This window comes from Papio anubis, chromosome 1 (assembly GCF_008728515.1).
Source record: "Papio anubis isolate 15944 chromosome 1, Panubis1.0, whole genome shotgun sequence".
NCBI classification, from domain to species: domain Eukaryota; kingdom Metazoa; phylum Chordata; class Mammalia; order Primates; family Cercopithecidae; genus Papio; species Papio anubis.
In genome coordinates, this window is record NC_044976.1 from 48,546,372 (window position 1) to 48,566,759 (window position 20,388).

At 38.5% G+C, this 20,388-nt stretch overlaps 1 protein-coding gene across 4 annotated transcripts in view; it reads left to right on the forward strand.

The window, feature by feature from the left end:
- ELAVL4 (ELAV like RNA binding protein 4) overlaps nt 1-20,388 on the forward strand; it is a 156,091-nt gene that overhangs the window by 39,417 nt on the left and 96,286 nt on the right. Inside the window, exon 1 of one of the 4 annotated variants that reach the window (XM_021941443.2) lies at nt 19,062-19,198. The exons of the other annotated variants lie outside the window; for them this stretch is intronic. Coding sequence (XP_021797135.1) covers nt 19,082-19,198 — 117 coding nt within the window. The 5' untranslated portion in view covers nt 19,062-19,081. Of the gene's footprint in view, nt 1-19,061; nt 19,199-20,388 lie in introns of those variants that run through there. 4 annotated transcript variants of the gene reach the window in all.

Here is a 20,388-nt window from a genome sequence, read left to right on the forward strand (position 1 = left end):
AGCAGGATAATCTTTTTCTAATCACTGTAATGAATGGATCCCCCAAAACAGCCAACCGGAAATGGAATTCTAAAACATGGTTTATTTTAAATTAATTTATTTTCTTTTTTAAACCAGCTTGGTACAATGAGGAAGCAGAGAGGCACAGAAAAGGCTAGGGACTTAGCCAAGGTGACAGAGCTAATCAGTGACAGAGCGAAGATGCTTGCTGTTCATGTCTTCCACTCTAGTACTTTCTACTGTCTCTTTTCTCACAATCTTCAGAGATGCATGGTTTACAACTGTGGCTATGAACAACAGACTACATCTTCTAGATTGTATTTTTTTAAACTTAGCTAAAACAACCCATTGAAGATAAATATATTTTAATTTTTATAAATTTCACCTTAGTGATGTGACTTAAAATGTAACCACCTCAAGTAGATCCTTTTTTTTTTTTTTTTTTGAGATGGAGTTTCACTCTTGTTGCCCAGGCTGGAGTGCAATGGCGCAGTCTCGGCTCACTGCAACCTCCACCTCCTGGGTTCAAGTGATTCTCCTGCCTCAGCCTCCCAAGTAGCCGGGATTACAGGCACCTGCCACCATGCCAGGCTAATTTTTGTATTTTCAGTACAGACAGGGTTTCACCATGTTGACCAGGCTAGTCTCAAACTCCTGACCTGGTGATCCGCCTGCCTTGGCCTCCCAAAGTGCTGGGATTACAGATGTGAGCCACTGCACCTGGCCTCAAGTAGATACTGAATTTTCTACATGAAAAGTTGCTGTGGGCTAAATTGTGTCCTCAAAATTCACATATTGAAGCTCTAGCTCCTTGTGTGACTGTATTTGGACATAAGGCTTTTGGGGGGTAATTAAGGTTAAATAAGGTTATAAGGGTAGGATCCTAGTCTGATAGGATTTTTGGCCTTATAAGAAGAGAAAGAGAGAGATCTTTCTCTCCACCATGCAAGGACACAGTGAGAAGACAGTCACCTGCAAGCCAGGAAGAGGGTCCCCTCTAGAACCCAACCATGCTGGCACCCTTATCTCAGACTTCCACTCTCCACAACTACAAGAAAATACGTTTCTTTTGTTTAAACCACCCAGTCTATGGCATTTTGCTATGGCAGCCCAAGTTGACTAATATAAAAGCTTTATTGTCCCACTAAATTCTGGTTTCTAGACCCAGTAGACATACAAATTACAAGATCATTGAGGCTGATCTGTGTTTTAGAAAAATCACTCTGATAGTTCCTTTGAGGCTCTGTGTGCCTTTTGTGTGATTGAGTTGTGAGTGCTTCAGAGCACTTGCTTTAATTGTAAGGAATAGCTTATTGTTGACTGGAAACATCCTGGCTCACAAATGAAATTGATGAAAGCTAGCCTGTCCTTCACTGAACCAAGACTGAAGGATGTATTAGCATTGTGATGTCACTGTGGCCAGAGGCCTTTGCTGGACTGGGAACTCACTTCTGAGTTCCTGAAATCACTTAATTATAGGCGAATGCACATAATACCTGAACAGCATCACTGAACTGTTTTTGTCTTCCCTGCCATGCTGACTTATTCATTAACATTTGTGTAAACCATCTGAACCATAGAATCCTTTTGGGAGGTCCTCAAGCTCATCTCTTCTATCTGTAGACCAACTCTTCCTCAAGCATCCCTAACAAAACTCAGAGGCTCTCATCTTCGCCACTGAAGAGTTGGTTACCTTGAACTGATGGATTCAGCTGATGTCAAACTTGGAAACAAATATTAACAAATATTTAATGCAACCTTGGACAAAGTAAAAGATCTAAAAATATGTGGTCTCAAGCCTCTTAAACTTCTTGAAATCAAAGAAAACCAACTACTGGCCTGAAGGTCTTGGCAGAATGGTAATGCTACTTCCATAACATTAACCACCAAAAGCCTTTCATCTCCAAGGATAGACAGGCTCCTTCGATCACTCAGGGCACTAGAAACCAGGAAACAAGAAAGGGCACCCACCCACACAGCCAGCCAGCACCTCTCATATCCTCCCACAGACCCTGTTCTCCAAATACTAGACAGCAGAATAATCTGTTGAGCCTTAGTGAGTGCCAGGATGTTTCAGATCCATTCATATGACTGTATTGGTTTTACTCAGGCTTGGCAAGTGTTCTTTGCAGAAGGCTGGGTATAGCAATAGCCCCATTTCACAGTTGATGATACTAACCCATAGCAAAGCTTGAAGTCTCCACAGCAAAGGAATTGAGCAGCTCTGACTAGAAGCCACCTGAAAGTGAACGAGCTCCTCAAATATTATCTGCCATTCTGCCACACTACCAGGCACTAGGATAAAGAGAACCAGAAATGGTCTCTGGCTTTGTAGAATTCTCAATGTAGCAGAAAAGAAAGACTCATTAGAACTTGTCATTGCAGTGTGAAAAGTGCTGTAATGTTGGAAAGGAAGCAAGGAGTCTATAGGAGCAGAGAAGAGGGTAACCTAATGCAGATTCTTAAAAACTGGCTAAATTAAATTAAAGATATAAGGCATTATTAACTTTAAAGGTTTTCCTTTTTGGATTCCAGGGTGATCTCTGTACCTTCTAATACAGTTCTTTTTTTAAAAAAAAAAAAAAACAACAACTTGATTTTTAAAAACTTTGGTTTAGTTTCAACATTCTCTCATGTTGGCTTTTAAAAGCCTCTTTCTGGCTGGGTGTGGTGGCTCATTCCTGTAATCCCAGCGTTTTGGGAGGCCAAGGTGAGCAGATCAATTGAGCTCAGGAGTTTGAGACCAGCCTAGGCAACATGGCAAAACACCATCTCTACAAAAAAGTTTTAAAAATTAGCCAGGCATGGTGGCATGTGCCTGTGGTCCTGGCTACTCAGGAGGCTGAGGTGGGAGGATCACCTGAGTCCGGGAGGTTGAGACTGCAGTGAGCCATGATTGCACCACAGCACTCCAGCCTGGGCGACAGAGTGAGACTCTATCTCTAAAACAAACAAACAAACAAAAAGCATTTTTCTAACCCTTTCTGTTTTTAGAATGGGCTTGGGGAATGGGGTGTATTTTCTCAGTGATGCCATCAGGGGTGGGAAGGATAAGGCCAAGTGCAGTGAGACTACAGCTGGTTGCTAGGGACACCTACAGAAGAATAGCCAGATGGGGAAACTTAATGCCTAAGACATTCAGATGTTTAAGAGTCATGTAAAGGCCTCAAAAGCATTTGAGATCCCAACATGTAAAGTACAGGAATTGTTAGGCTGGTATTTGGGCATCAGAGAGTTGGATGGAGGTTGTGAAAAGGTCTGCCACAGAGGACAATTGGAAGGTTCTGGTGCTGAAATCAGTGGGGAATGACAGAGGCTAAACAGGCTCAGGCAGAGGTTATGTACAACAACTGAGTCTCTTTTTTCCTCCTGTTAAAAAGTTAGTGATTTTATCTATCTCAAAGTTGTCATAAGCTATAAATGAAACTCTCACATATAAAAAGACTAGTCCTTGAAGAAATCCCCACCTCTCCTTTCTCATACCCCCTTCCTCTGCATTCTCACACTACTCTTTTTCACTTTTCAGAAGCCAGTAGTGTAGAGAAAGAGCTATTCTAAAATATTCTATACAATGTGTGCCACTAGGCTTCTAAGGGAGATGGTGATGTTGTAACTTTCAAGACACTTAGTCTAGTATTGCAACTGAAAAAAAAATTGAACAGTGTATATTAGTCATAACAGGCCAATTACTGTAACAAACAACCCTGAAATCTCAATGGTTTGATACAGTAAGGGTTAGCTCTTGCTCATTTCACAGTTCAACATAGGTCCATAGGATGCTGTGCTCCACTCAGTCATTCAGGAACCCAGGTGCCTCTCATCTGGTGGCTCTGTTCTCCTTTAGGACTTCAGAGTTCTCCCTTGTACCCTTTGCATCTACCTGGTAGGCAAAGGAAGAGAGAGAGTGAAGATGGCACATCATACAGAAATTGTTAGAGACTGGTCTTAAAAGTGATGTGCATCACTTCCACCCACATTCCATTGGCCGGAGCTCAATCACTCAGCCCCACTGTAGTCTAGCTGTATGGCTAGGCACAAAAGGAAATAGGACTGGGTGGACATTTGGCAGTCCCTGCACCGCAGTCAGAGGTAGCCCAAAACAAGGCAAATCATTGGAAAAGTAGCAAATGAGCTCCCTTTCACTGAAGGTATGTAAGCAGAGTCCAATGACCCCTTATTTCCCAGTCCTACTAGGGTAAGGTGGGGGAAATTTAAGCTAGAAGAATGCAGAGGACCTTTCTGTCTCTGAGGTTCTCTGATTCAGTAAAGCAGAAGGGAATTGGAGCTGAATTACCCATCTGAATTTCCGGTGACTTAAACTGAGTTCTTGGAGTAGAAATAGAATGTTGAATTTCATTTCATGAATTGTTCTTCCAGCTTGACGTATTGGAGATTTTTAGCACGCACGCTTACACCTGGCTGCTCGCCACCTTCTGCCATTGCAGATACGCTTACAGGAAACCGTAAGTGGATCTGCTTTTGATGCTGGCAGCGTCTTACTAAAATGCTTTTGCTGGCATCATGGAACAGGAGCAGAATTCAGCTGGGACCAATAATGAGGCTATTTAGAAAGTTCTCTCCTCCACCCCCTGACAAGGCAGATGTGGTGGGGTTTTTCCACTCCCATTCTGTCGATGGTGGCCAAAATTAGTTCAAGGCCATCAGAAGTGTTTAGACCTCAAGAGTTGAAACCCCAGACCCATAAAGAGGACAAATCCTCTTCCTCACATCTAGCAAGAGAAAAAGAAACTCACCCCCAAAGACTCCCAACACAGAAATTTGTCACCTATTTTCTCTAACAGACCTGGAAAAGGCACAGCCACGTGTCAGTTTGGAAGGAAAGGAAGCATTGACCTCCATTAAAAATATCTCCAAGTAATTTAAAGTTGCTAATGCTTTTCTTTTCCTGAAACCATGTTATATTGAAACAACATTTTCTTCTAAGCACTTTCACTTCTATCATCTCATGTTAAAATCCCCAGCCATTGTTGTGTGAGGTAGGGATGTCGTGTTTTATCCCCATTTAATAGATAAGACTTCTCGAGGTACAGAGAGATTAAGTGACTCGCTTAAGGTCTGTGAGACATGTATGCAAGATGAGTACCCAAATCTCTATACTTCCAAACTCTTTTGCCTAAACCACACAAGGTTATATCAGCTGATGGGTTTTTTGGCCATTCTAGTTCACTGTAACTGACTCTATTAATCTGTTGATCCATTAATCCATCTGTCCATCCACAAACTCGGTACCAAGTATTGTGCTTCAGATACAGAGATAAATAAGGGTCTTTGCCTTCACAGCTTAGTAGGAAAGATGGAAATAGAGATAAATAAATGACAGATACAAATACATATATAGACAAGTTATAATGGATATATGTGTGGGGAAGGGCCAGGATTGGAAACACAAAGAGAGCATGGTAAGTTCTTCCTTAGAAGGTCAGGGATGATGTCACAAAGGTGACATTTGAGCTGAATTTTATAGGTGTATGACCATCAGACACACAAGGGGTCAGGGGGCATCCCAGGCGAGGCACCAACTTGTGCAAAGGCATAAAATATGCCCTGTGCAGGGATGTTCTGGCATGTTTTGGGATGGTTTTAGACAGTAATGAACCCTATGGGGGCACCCTGGCAGCATTGCTGAGCTAAAAGTAAAGGAAGATATTCTGTGACACTCATGTGCACCCTTGTTCCTGGACTCATGTGGCATCTCAATTCTCTGACTTTAGGGAGTGATTTGGGTCTGACCCACACAATTCAGTCTTTGATTATGTACTCTTGCCTTATTCTGCCCATGTTTTCATCATTAGGCCTGGGCTCCCTAGTCTGACTGTAAAGTGCCAAGGGACTGCTTGGTGATTTTTAAATATTCAGAAATCAAGCAGTGAGCTCAAGAGAATATTAGCAGGATGTAGCACCATGAGAGGGAAAATATATGGACTTTAGTTCAGTTAGGTAAACCAGCACCATGCCAGGCATGGAGGGCACAGATGTTGTTGATGTCAAAGAGCTTGCAGTCTTGAGTGGAAGGTAGACAGGGAAGCTAGTAATCACAATTCAATAAGGACAAGAGTAACCTATGGAACAAGTTCTGTGAGAGCTCAAATAGGGAATCATTAATTCTGCCTATTCTCACTCCAATATAAATTCCCAGGGTAGGGGATTTTGTGTGCCTTGTTTATTGTTGAATCCACAGTGTCTGGCACACAGTAGGTGTTCAATAAATATTTGCTGAGTGAATTTATTGAAATTAATGCTTGAACTTTATTTATGATCATCAAGCATAAGAAGTGGGGACATGTATTCCAGACAGAGAGAGAATAGCTTGAGCAAAGGAACATACATAGGTGTAAGTTTTAATTTGCCCAAATGTTGTTTCCTTGAATGTACTGCCAGAGAGCGTTCTTATAAAGTTTGGGTATCATTGAGATTTCTGGATAGTGGCCTTTCTTTCTTTTTTTATTGTTTGTTTGTTTTTAAGCTTTTGATTGAATTCTCCCCACACATTACTGTGCTAAGTGTCTTGAGAAGATTGACTATACCAGCACATTTTAACCAGGGCCTTTGTCAACTGATGTCCTTTTGAACTACCTGCATTAGGTTGGGCATTGTTGCATCCTCTACCCTCATCCCTTTGTTGGAAACCATAGTGGCTATCAGGTGAAATTGGTCATAGGTAATGTGACCGTGTGACCTGGTTTGCCAGTACTGGTTTATGCCTGTTGTCTTGTTGTAATTATTAATAGAGACTCCTTGCACTCTCAAAAATATCTGGGTTTGACCAAGAGAAGGAAGGATCCCTTCTCTCAAGCATCAGTCAAGAAAAGTGGTTGATGTAGAAAGCCCCACTACCAGATATCAGGAGCACTAATTCAATGCTTACTCAGCAGATGTTTATTGAATGTGATTCTATTCTGGACACTTCAGGGACCCATAAGTATGAACAAAATGTGGTCTCTCCTTTGCCCTTAATTCAAAGTGATGATTATACATATCCTATCTTTCTCACGGTTATAAGAATAACACAGTAAATACTCTGTGAATATTTGTTGAATGATTATAATGAATAAATAATGTATGTCATTTAACCTCTTTCTTAGTTTTTCTTATATGTCAATGCAAAGATAATAATAACAGTATCTACCTTATAGGATTGTTGTGAAACTAAGTGAGTAAATACATATAAAGAGCTAAGAGTAGCACCTGACACAGTAAATGCTCAATAGATAGCAGTATTGTGTGAAAGCACTTTGTAAACACAACAGAGATACTGATAGTTTTCTGCAGCTTAAAAATGAGAAAAGCAGCTATTTGGAAACTTTGTCCAGGAAAGGTTGTGTTTGTTAATTTATTTAACTATCATTTATTGTGAATCAGATATAAGCCCCACCCTCAAGGAGCTCAAGTGGGAGAGACAGACATGCAAAAAAGACTATGAATCTACATACATTTATGTCATAAAACCATGTCCTATAAATTTGTGGGTTCTGTTAGAGGTCTGCTGGGTACCACTTTACAGACCACTCATTGACAGTTTCAGCAGAAGGGGTGGATGTTGATTACTATTAATCAAGGAAGCAATGTGGTTAGATTGGAATTTAAGAAAGGTTACTGTGGCTGGTAGATGGTATTCATTTAAAACTGAAGGCAAAGATATGTTGATGATAATAATTCAAGACAGGATCAAGATACCAGCTTTATTTTCCCAGTCCTCTCTCGGTACTTGTGAAACCTGTGTTGTCAACCTTGAGTGTTTCCATGGTTAATTGTTGCACTTCATGTTTCTGTAAGTAAAGAATAATTAGCTGATGCAGTGGCTCATGCCTGTAATCCCAGCACTTTGGGAGGCCAAGGTGGGCAGATCACCTGAGGTCAGGAGTTTGACACCAGCCTGGCCAACTTGGTGAAACCCTGTATCTACAAAAAGTAAATAAATAAATAAATAAATTAGATGGACTTGATGACGGGTGCCTGTAATCCCAGCTACTGGGGAGGCTGAGGTGAGAGAATCTCTTGAACCCGGGAGGCAGAGGTTGCAGTGAGCCTAGATTGCGCCATTGCAATCCATCCTGGGCGCCATAGTGAGACTCCATCTCAAAAATAAAAATAAAAATAAAAATTAAAATAAAAAAAGAATGGTTAGGAGGAAGATTAATTGTGAAGCATTCAGGTAGGTGAAAAGTATGAGAGGAGTAAGCACTGCTCTCCTGTATGCTTGGGAGGCCTCAGCAATGGAGACATTCCATTTGGGATTTCAGAGAGCAATGACTGTCTGCTTCAAAATGAAAGTAATAGACAAGGAGGCTTGAGTTAAGTGGAAGTGCTAAGGGACTTGCCTAAGGTCACATAGCTAGTTTATGGCAGCATTGGTGCTCAAACCCGTCTTCTGACTCCCAGTTCAGTTTTCTTTCATTATAGTATTATTTAGACTAGACTAGATTAGTCCCTTCACTGATTGCTGAGTTCCTCAGGATGCCTCAGGAACTGCTAGGAGGACAGCAATGTTCTATTTGTTTATATATTGAGGGTTTTCATAAAATTTTGCTTAGAAAAAAGCACTTGCTGTAAAAAAAAATGTTGAAAATAAATCATCTGAAGCTACCAATTGGCTAAATAGCCTGAAACTACTGTAGTGTAAAACTATATACTCTCCTTTTAAACTACTTTTATATTTATATAATATATATTTTTTACACACACACATACATACATACATATTAACTAATATCTGCGCCTATATAGATACTCTGTTAAGTACTTGTACTTCCTAGGGTTTTCCCAGAGACCTGGTTGTATAGATCTGAGAATATGGGCTACAATATCAGCAGTGCCTTCCTCTTTTCCATAGCTTTCACACCATCCAGACCTATTGGAGTTCTCTGTGACTGAAGACTTTCCAGCTATGGAAGCACAAATTCAGGGGCAAACCCTCATTATTCACCAAATAAGGTTGCAGTCAGAGCATCCCCATCTCTATCAATAAAACAGTGCCTGTGTTGAAAGCTCATAGCATGAACTCAATGGATTTGTTGAGTTTGAAGAGCAACTTCCACTTTCGAGTTTTTGGTTTTTGTCACTTGAACATTTCTAAGAGGAATAATACCTTCCTTTGGCAGAGCTTTCTCACATCAGAAAAAAATGATTTTGTGGAAAGGTGGATTCCAAAAGTTTTTGAGTCATCCTTGGGATTCATCTATTTTTCATGTATTTCTAAGAAAGGCCATATCTCAGCCTGCCATACGAATATATTTGTTTTACTTTAGCAAATATTTATTGAGCACCAACTATGACAGCCACTGTGCTCAGCTGGAGGGAAACAAAGATGAATAAGAACAGTCTTTGCTCTTGAGTACCTTGAAAATAGGTGGGAGAGGCAGACCCGTAAACAACTGTGGTAATGCTCTGACGGGAGTTCTGTGGTGTCAGGAAGAACAAGCTAGTATGAAAGCTCAGATAACAAAGAAGCTCATTTTGCTTAGTGAGGCTGAGGCCTTGAAGGATGAGTATGATTTTCCAGAGAGAAAAGGCACTCTAGATGGAAGAAATGACAGCAACAAAGACAAGTGTTGTGAGAGAATAGATTGTCATATCTAGAGCTGTGTATATGGAAAGAAATGTCTTGGAGGTATCAGGAAACTTAAATAAAGACAAAATTGTAAAGAGCCTTGAATGCTGTACTGAGTAATTGGACTTGAAAAGAGCAATAAGGATCTTAGAAAGATTTTTAGGCAGGGGAGTAACAGAACATAGGGCAAACGGTAAGAAATTGACCATGTTTGACTGCTTTTAACCTATAAAAACAATTTCATGTTTCAACCTAATAAAAAATAGTGAACATTTTTGAGTAATTAGCAGCATGTCACACCCCATAATACATACCTTACATGGATTATCTCATCTAATCCTCACAAGTTTAGGCATTATTGTTGTCCCAGTTTAAATATGACACTACAGTTCAGAGAGTATCTTTGGACTTAATCAAGGTCCTGGTCCCTGACTTTTAAAAGCCCATGGTTTTAATGATTTTTAACCAACCATCTCCAGTTCTGCATTTTTTTAAAATAACTTGGTTAGGCACAGTGGTACATACCTGTAATCCCAGCACTTTGAGAGGTCAAGGCAGGAGGATCACTCGAGCCCAGGAGTTTGAGGCCAACATGGGCAACATAGTGAGATCTTGTCTCTACTAAAAATAAAAATAAAAAATTAGCTGGGTGTTGGAGAAAAGGCCTGTGATCCCAGCTACTCAGGAGACTGAGGTGGGAGGATGACTTGAGCCTGAGAGGTCAAGGCTGCAGTGAGCCATGATCACACCACTGCACTCCAGCCTGGGTGACAGAGCAAGACCCTCTTTCAAAAAGAAAGAAACAACAAAACCTCTGGTGACCAGACTGGGTGTTAGAGGAACATGCTACTATCCTGGCTCTTTCTTTGAGGCAGATTTAAAAATCTTCTTCAAAAACTTAATTTCCCTTTAGCCAGCATTATTACAGTGTAAAGTCAGTTGAAAATCTGAGTAAACCCTACTGAATTAAAATTGCTAATTAAAAACTACTTATTTATAAACTCTGACATATTAGAGCTGGCAGAGACTTCAGGAATCATCTAGTTTCATTTCTTATTTACTCAAGAAGATTCAGGTCCAGAGAGGAGAAGTGGTTTGCCTGAGGTCATAGAATTACTAGTAGCAGAGATGAAACTGGCCTTGATGTCTCCTGGCTCTTCCTTTTATGTTCCCGAGTGAATTAAAATGGATCTTACTTTCACAAACATGCACCAAGCACCTACTGTGTATAAGGCCCATTGTTCTAGGTATGTTCTTCAGTTCTCTTACACATGCAAATGTGTACAAATTCATGTTAGGTAGATGGTTGAGTTTGGCTAACTACTGATACTATGTCAAAGATATGGGGGAAATCTGTCTTTTAGCTATCCATATCATGGAATTGGCACACATAAATTGATAATAAATTTTTAATAGTGAAGATATCCATTAAGATTACTGTTCTAAGCCCTTGTGTGTTTTGTTTTCTTTTGCCCCAAGGTATCCATGTGCTAACAAATAATAAAGAAAAAATTTCAAGCAGAAGTTTTTACATTATTTGAGTTGTGAAACCTTGAAGATGATGTAAGCATTTCAAAATCCTTGAACAAGATGTAAGTTTTAATAATATGCATAACATATATAACACACATTTACATTCATAGGATTTTTGAAGGCTAGAGAACTTTTTTGCAAGCATTCTTATTTCACTAACAATGGAAAAATACTCAATGTGATGATTATTTAATTATCCTACGGTTCATTTTATGGATAATGAAGTGGGCAAAGTAGGTATCAAATAATAAAATTAGTAAATACTCTTTATTCACTCTTCTTAGTAAGGGAGGAATAGCAAGTGGTTAGATTGAATAGTGAGTTCAATATCAATAACCCTTTTAAAATAACTTGTGTAATTTCTATAATGACCTAGCAGTAACGATGACTTGATTTTAAAAAAAAGGAAAAGTTATGTTTGTGAATAATTTTAGGGAAGGACCAGGGCTTTTCTAGACACTCAAATTTTGTAGAAGCCTAGCATCATTATGGTTACCTCATAATATCATAAAGGAAGGTTAACATGAAATAAGCACTTGTAGCAAACAAGGCTTTGGATGTTGTAATGTTAAAACTTCTGTTCAAAAACCTTACATTAAAAAATACTCATCTTCGTTAAAGATGTGATCCTTTTCACGGAGGTATTTTGAACTTGAAGCTGCTGTTGCTAAGGGGTTGCTAAGGGAAATGAGCTACTCAGCATTAATGTGTAACTTTACTCTTCTGCTTAAAAGTAGTTAAATCATTTCCCCAGCTTTAGAGTCAGAGAGGGGAAGAACTAAAAAGGGTCAAGTGGAGAGTTGCCTCTTTCTGACAGTTATATAGCATGCCTCTCTTGTTTTCCACATATTTTTATTCACCTCTCATAGAGAAAGGAAGCAACCTTTCTGGGCATAAGAGAGTTGGAAACTAGACTACCAAGTAGGGCAGGGCTTGTAATAAATGTAGAATGTCCCTGGCCAAGGCACAAGGGAAGTGCCTGACCACTGAAAGAAAAGCAGCCATGGGCTGTTGATCTAAGGCTTCTGCTGGTGACCAACCTCAGGAAAGGGATTTTTGTAATAAGTCAGGGTTAAGGATGACTTGATAAAGAAAGTTATGTATTAGTGAATAGAGCATTGACCACCAAATAACTATACCCTAAGCAGTTGGTTCAAATTTTTTCCGAATTATTTGAAATCAATAATTTATATTCTTTTCTTGAGTGTCCACCATATTCCAGGTACTGTTATTCTATGTGCTGGGGTTATAAGGCAAATAACGTACAATTTCTGCCATGCAAACTCACAGTACAGTGTGAAAGTAACAGTGAACTGCCTGGGTGCGGTGGCTCACACCTGTAATCCCAGCACTTTGGGAGGCCGAGGCAGGCAGATTACCTGAGGTTGGGAGTTCAAGACCAGCCTGACCAACATGAAGAAGCCCCATCTCTATTAAAAATAAAAATGCAAAATTAGCCGGGCGTGGTGGCGCATGCCTGTAATCTCAGCTACTCGGGAGGCTGAGGCAAGAGAATTGCTTGAACCAGGAAGGCAGAGGTTGCAGTGAGCCAAGATCACGCCACTGCACTCCAGCTTGGGCGACAGAGTGAAACTCCGTCTCAAAAAAAAAAAAAAAAAAAAAAAGAAAGAAAAGAAAAAGAAAGAAAGTAACAATTAACTATAATCCATTGAATGCAATCTGTAATTGAATTGTTTGAAAATTACTGAGGTCTAGAATTATGTTCACAGTTGGATTTTTAATAAATAAAATTTGGAAATATTTGTAAAGATAAATGTTTTGGGACTTGAGCAGACAATTTCATCTAAAGATCAGTCACTCTCTACACCACTTCCAAGCATGGGGAATGGAATAGCACATGCACAAAATAATGTAGACAAAATGTTTCCCTTGTAATCCTCATAGGACCAGAGTTCTATTATCACCTGGTGGCAGAATAGTGAATTTACAGGCATAGATTATTTTGATTGTTACTGTTTTAAATGTCAATAGAAGTCAAAGATATTATTTTGAATGTTAGTTTTTGAGTATAGAGTAACACAGAAAATAAGACTTAAATATCTTTAGATTCACACTTTTCTATATAAGTTGGTATGTTATAGAGAAAAGACTGTGGACTGAGGCTGGGCATACGTAAGCATGAAACCTAAATTGGTCTCTTCTTATTAGTTACATGATCTTGAGAAAATCAATTAAATTTTGTAATCTCTAGTTTTCTTATTGGAAATCTCAGAGTTGTGAGATTAAATGAGATTTATAGGCACAGCACCTACCATAATGTTCAACACACAGTGAATGTTCCATCAATATTAATTCTTGTTCCTTTTATAAAGAACTTACTGAATAAGAGGTCTGCCCTCCCACAGTAGTCATATCATAATATCCCTCTATTTATAGCTTTTTAAAATGGAGGAGGTTGGAATAGATTCAGAGGAGCCCTCACAGGGATTCTGGCTAGGATGCGATGGCTGTCAGTATCTCTTTCCTTTCCCCCTACCCCACCCCTATTCTTATATGAAAAATATTCTGCATTTTCCTAGCCCATTCTTATCATTCTTTGGACCTCGCCTCAGTTCAGGCTTCTCCCATGAAGCCTTCCCTTCCCCCACAGGGGGAGGCTTATCAACTATCTCTAACACTTAATTTTGGTATTTTTTTTACATCCTTCCTTAGGCTATTAGGATTCATACGTAAAAAGGAAAACTCCTTCCCAACCAGATTTTAAGCTCCTTGAAGGTGGGGACTATGACATCTATTTCTTTTTATTGTTCACACCAATAATTTAGTACTGAAGTTTGCCCACAAGACTAAGTAAATGTTTATCGGCAGCAGGCACTTTTTTATTAGAACTGGAACAGACCATTCAGCCTTTGTTAGTTATGATTGTCTTGTTATTCTCTAGTTATTTTGAGAGTCTTTATATATCTTCCTCAACAAGATTGAATTATCCTGAAACTAATACTAATTTATGCATTTCCTCCCATTCTGCATATTAGTAATAATTGCTGCCGTTTAGAATGATGCCTCCACCAAGCCTATGTATGCTGTTTTTTCTTTTTTATTTTTCCTGGCAACAAACCATAAGTGAAGTATTATTGTGCCTATTTTACAGATGAGGAAATTGAGGCTTATAGAGCCTAACATATCATTTTTCCTGAAGGAGATGTTCAGCAACCCCTAGTTGAATCAAACAGAATGGGCCTTGGGATAGTACTTGAAGTGTTAATGAGTGGGACTATTGATCTTCCTTCATTCCCTGTAACTCAGCACTGCTTGGAAATAAGGATATATAACTTAATTCAACTACTGTTTGTTGAGCAACTACTGTATGTAAGGGGTTTTTTCAGGTTTAAAAGAGGAAAAAGGGGTAGGGTTGGGGACTCAATCAAGTACTTATCCTGCTTTCTAAAATGTTTTGCTTTCCAGTTTTAATCTTTTGTGTTTCTCCCACTCCAGATTTACAGCCTGATCGTAATAATAGATTAAATGAGATATCTTGAGGACATACCTAGCTAAAAGCATGTCACAAAGAAATCTTTTCAAGAATATTTTTTTAAATAATTTTTTAAATTTTTTTAATCTTTTTATTTTTTAGTTGAGAAAAAATTGAGCATGACTTTCACCTTCCCTTTCCTTTCTCTTCTAGTCTGTGCCCATCTTTCTCAATGACTCAGCAAATATTTACTAAGGCTGGGCACAGAGGCTTATCCCTACAATCTTAGCACTTTGAGAGGCTGAGGCAGGAGGATCCCTTGAGGCCAGGAGTTCAAGGCAAGCCTGGGCAAAATACCGAGACCCCTATCTCTACCAAAAAAAAAAAAAAATCTTAATTAAAAAACACAAATATTTACTTAGCAGATTCTTCTGTGACATAATGGAAGAGACATCTTACTTTTGGATAAGGAAAACACCTTTCTAGAAGTAATGCTTAGATATTATAATTGTCACTACTGTGGGGTTGAGTAAAATTGTGTATGTCAAGGGCCTAATACAGTGTTTGGTATACAGTAGACTCCTGGTAAAATATAGTGTTTTCATTTGTGCTTTAGAATTCCTGTTAATTTCTTATTTCTTCTTCTCCTCCCTTTCTCCCTTCCCCTCCTCTCCCTTTGACCTTTTCTTCCTTCTTTCTCCTCCTCCTCCTCCCTTCTTTTTCCACGGATGTACCTTCTTTGCCTTTTACATATATTCCTTTATTATTAGTTACAGAATTATAAACGAGTCCAGAATTTTTTTTAATTCCATATCAAATCATTTTTAAAAATGTATTTGACCAACCACTATATCCTTTATGGTGTGAATAGCTACTCCATACTTTACCTGCTCAGTGCACTTAGATTTATAAAAATTTATATATATAGCAGGGTTTTTTGTTTGTTTCTTCGTTTTGGTTTTTTATTTTTTGTAAAGCTCATCTGAACTGATATGAAAAGGCCCCAAATCCCTTGATGCAGAGACCTTCAGAAATCTCTGTGTGTTTTCACATTGACCCTGCTGAGTTTTTTAGAGGTTGTGATGAAGACTGTATCAGGGAAAAGTCCAGACAGCCATTCTACCTAAATCAGATGCTTGGATAAATGTGTATTTACCTTTTTTTTTTTTTCAGAATTTTGTAAGTAAGATAGTTTTCCCGTACTTCAAATTTTCTTTCCCAGAAAGACATTCTAGTGCTTTAAGAGTATGGTCAAAGGCACATTTGAAAAAGTAAGCATACACTAACTCTGGAAAGGAATCTTACTTTTAGCTACTGTTCTTGCATAAGGCTTAGGAATATGAAAAGAAAGCGGGAAGATGAAGTATGAATCTACTTTTAGGTCCATTTACCTGCACAGGTGAACTCTTGGTGGTTTAGACAGGTTAGACATCCATTTGTCACATTTCCCCCCACAGTAGCATTCTTCTAGCTTTCCCACAATCTGTAGTAGACAAAACTCCTTAGGAAGGAGAAAGGCATTATTGACTATCAGGTCATATATCTCACAGAGAACATTCGACAGTGAATTTCTGGTAGACTCTTTCATGTCAATCTGGTGCATCTTTCTTGCCTCTGTAGTATGTTTGCATTTTCCTATAAAAATTGATTTTTATATGATATGTATAATTATATAATTTATATTTCTACATGACAAAGAAAAAAAAAAAAAAAGAAACCAACACCACAATTCAACAAAGAAAAATTAAGCTTTAAATTTTCTCAAAAGCTTTTACATATAGGATACCATTTTCTGGGCAGACTGATTGTATTTTTCCTAAAGAAAGAAATGCCAGCAGTCTAGGTTTATTTTTCAAGGGAAGAGGTAAAGGATAAAAAGAAATTGAATTACAAGAAAATGTCAGGTCGTAGTCACTGATGACGCTATTTAAATGGTGTGCTATTAGGGCAGAGCACATGGAATTCCTGATTTCTGCCTAACAGTGAAGAAGGGCCAGCAATTATCTATATGTGTGTGTGTGGATATGTGAGTGTCTGTTCACTCTACCTTCCCACCCCATTTTGCTAATTCAATTGAGGGGCAAGAAGAGGTAATCCAGACAGCCGGAACAGGAGGAAAAGGTCTGCAGCTGTGCTCGGAGGGACTGGTGTGAAGAGAGAGGCTCAGTCTGACTTGGAGTTTTGTGCTGTTGCACGTGAATGCTCTGGAACTGCCCTAATCGACTGAAAATGAGCCGGCTACAGTCATATGGAACAGGTCTGTTTAGCCACATCGCTGGATAGCCTGGCAGATGGTAGACCGTCAATGGGTGGTATTGATTGGCTGGATTTGCCTTAGGGTAACAAGACTTTGGGTCCTTAAAAACCCGCTTCATCTTATTTTCCTTTGTGCAACTTCATACAGTAGTGGTTTTCTCTTCTCACTCCCCCCAGTCCCCAGTATCCCCTTTTTCCCTTTTCAAATTAAAAGTCTTCCTTGGTAATCAAAATAGAGAGGTTACCTTGAGATAAACACTCTTTAAATTATCACCAAGGCAAGAAAACTTGAGAATATTTTATTTACTAAGCTGATTACATTTTAATGTTTGAAGAAAGTGACATTTTTTAATTAGTGTTTAAGACATATGGTGAGTGTACAAATTAGCTTATTTCATACAACCAGAATTTGATGAGAGCAACTCCTCCTTCTCACTCGCCAGTTAAAAATTGTCACTTGAAACTTAATATATGCAAGGAGGTTAAATGGTATTAAGTGATGCCGTCTTGACTTAAAGATGAAGGAAATAGTCACTATTGTGTATGGCTAAATACTGCCTGAATGAGCTGGAAAAATATTAGTGTCAACACTTGTGTTTGCAAGAAAATGTGGAGGTTCCAGACCTTTAATTTTGTCCAGCCAAGAAAAGAAAATCCCAGGTATCTGTGTGTGTTGGTTTCTGTTTTAGACACATGTGGAACATAGAATGGTGCTGCATGCTTTGTAAGTAATAAGATCCTCCTTAAAATCAGGCCATATAACAATATAAGTGATGTAATTTATTTTTATTCAGGTGGTTCTATATCCTTTTAACATACCCCCAATCACTTGGAGCTTTCAACTTGGGACAGTCTATTTATTCTTGGCAGAGGAGTAGATTAATTGGAATAGAGTGGTACAAAGGAGATGCCAAGTTAGCTATACATCCAAAATAGTATACGACAGAAATGTTCCACTTCGAGGGAGATCTTCGGGAAAAAGAACAGCAATGGGTAGAGATATGTGATTGGCTTGCTCTTGTGGTTGTTTATCACTATTCATTTAATTGTATTTTAAAAAGAGAGGCTTAAGATTTTGTGTGTGTGTTGTTTTTTTTTTTCAGTGTCTTTACTTCTAAGCTTTCAGTTATTTCTTATTAGGAAAGACCCATATTAAATAAACCTAATTTCTACTCAGAAGAAAAGTTGCACCCTTAAACTCTTGCCTCCGTCTTGTATGTGCTTCATCCACATGCACACTTTTGAGTTTTCATCACTGTGTGTGAATATTTTTCTGTTTTTGCTAAAGAGAAATATTTCCGTGAGGTTTTTGGCCTTCCCCCTTGCTCTGTGTTGATTGTATTTTCCTTGTTCATCCTTTGCTGAATGAAACAAAGCTTGTTTGTGTTTCATTCTTCACAGTTCTTATTAGAATTGGTGGCAGTGTTTTGTTTTGTTTCATTTCCTTGCTTTAAGTCAAGAGAAGGAATTTTATTTATTTATTTTGACAAGACATAGTGAGAGACAATCTTGCCTGTTAGAATGCTGGTGTTTCTCATGTCACATTTTACACCCAAAAGCTATTCCAAGAGGGAAAAAAAAAAAAGAAAAGAAATATTTTAAGATGGTTCATTTGAATCTGTGCACTCTACCCACCTGGTGGTTATATAGTGAACTGTTACTTTAAAGAGTAGTTTAAACACCAGCCATGTTTGGGGCAGGCTGCTCTTGCAAAGAGAGCAGTACATATAACAGGAGTCTAGTGTGTGTGAGATAAGGGGAAAATTCAGCTCACTGACTAGAGGTTTTAATGTACGAACTCTAGGGAAATAATATATTGACTGTTCCGTGACACGCAAGAAAATTGAAGAACCCTTTGCAGACGGAGTGCTTTGCAAAGGATTCTATCTGTTTCTCTTAAAACAAAATCTGTGGCAAGATGTTTGAAATCAGCAGGACGCTTAATGCTGCTTTGTTAAATAATGAGGTAATATTTTGTCACTTTTTTCTGGGCAGCATCTGTTTTCCCCCCCCTTCTTTTTTTTCCCTATATTTATGAAGGATTCCTTTTTTTCTGCCTCATGGAAGTCAAGGAAATACAATTCACGCTTCCATTTCTGTTCCTTCCTTTTGGTGCTTTTGGAGAATTTGGTTGTCTTTTTTTATTTGCAGTTTCAACCGGCTGCTGTTTCCTAGCCCATTGTGCCACGTAAGGCTTCTCCACTGCGCGGAGTAGGTAGTTATTAACGCTGAATTGGCTTCTGGTACAGTCCATCTGGACTCTGTGTGGGAAAGCTGGCTGCCGGCGACTGATGCTGAGATATCTGCAACCTTTGGGATGTGTGCATGGTGGCAAGGGGCTGACTGATATGAGATTACTTCTTTTAAGGGAAATTGTTATTAATGAGTCAAGAAACTGCTCATTTATGGTAAGAGGAATACAGCGGTGTTGGCAGCCCCACAGTGCTGGGATATCATTTTTAGGTTGCCTTAGCTGCTTGAGTGAGACAAGTTTCTTTCTGTGGTGGTGGATTGTGGCAGAAAAAAAAAAAAATCATGCATGACTGGGAGACTCGCCTGCCTGATTCTTGAGATAATATATTGAGAATCTGTTGCTTTACAAATGTCACACACTGATGTAGCGGTCAGCCCCTCACTCTGAAGGATGAATGGTACTATTGGAAATGCGATAATAAGGTTGACTTTTCCCAACAATAGGATTCTGCCTTTGTCTTTAGAGAAAAGGCCTCTGAGGACATTTGTGCATTTGTTTGAGGATTCCGTTGAAAGACTTTAGAGTGGAGGTTTGTGGAAAAGTGATCAATATAAGAAATGCACGAATTTTTTAGCCTAGCAAAACCAGCTAGTTATTTATACTGTATATACAGCTACTATTTTGGAAAAGTGGCCAGAATATCTTTTAATATACCTAATGTTAATTTATGGTTCAATAAGTGTGCTGAGGTTAGTATGGATGGGAGAAAAGCGTTTTGTAAAATTTTATCTTTTATAACCTCCAGAGAAATCTAAGTAAATATTTTGTTCCAAGCGAGCTGTTTTTATTTGTGTGTTTGTCAGCATTGTCTTAATGTTTACTTTTCACAATATTTTAATATTGGTGGAATTGCACTCAGAGTTTATGTTGTTGATTTGGGGCACACGTACCTACTCTGTGCACATATGCTGAACCATTTAGAACACTTTAACCTGTAAATTCATCCTCAGTACACAGTTCAACAGATACTGTAGTACTATTGTGACTCACAAGACATTTTATACATTTGCTAAAGAAATTACTTTAAAAGTTTACTTAACTGAGTATTGTTCCACTTTAAGGAATCATAGTTTTAACATTTTTACTATTCTATTTCATGTATTTTCATTTCTAATAGCTGAACGTATTCATACTGAAGTCTAATGGATTATGCAGCGTACCCAACATATATTGTTTTATGATGTATCTGTATTTTCTAAAGTATGAATATATATGTATGTTTACATATGTGTGTTCATGAAACAGTATCTTGGATAGAACAGTTTTCATCTTGAAAAATGTAAGGTTATTTTATTTTCTAATAATTTTTCACAAACCCATTTTATTCTTGGACTTTGAAACCCA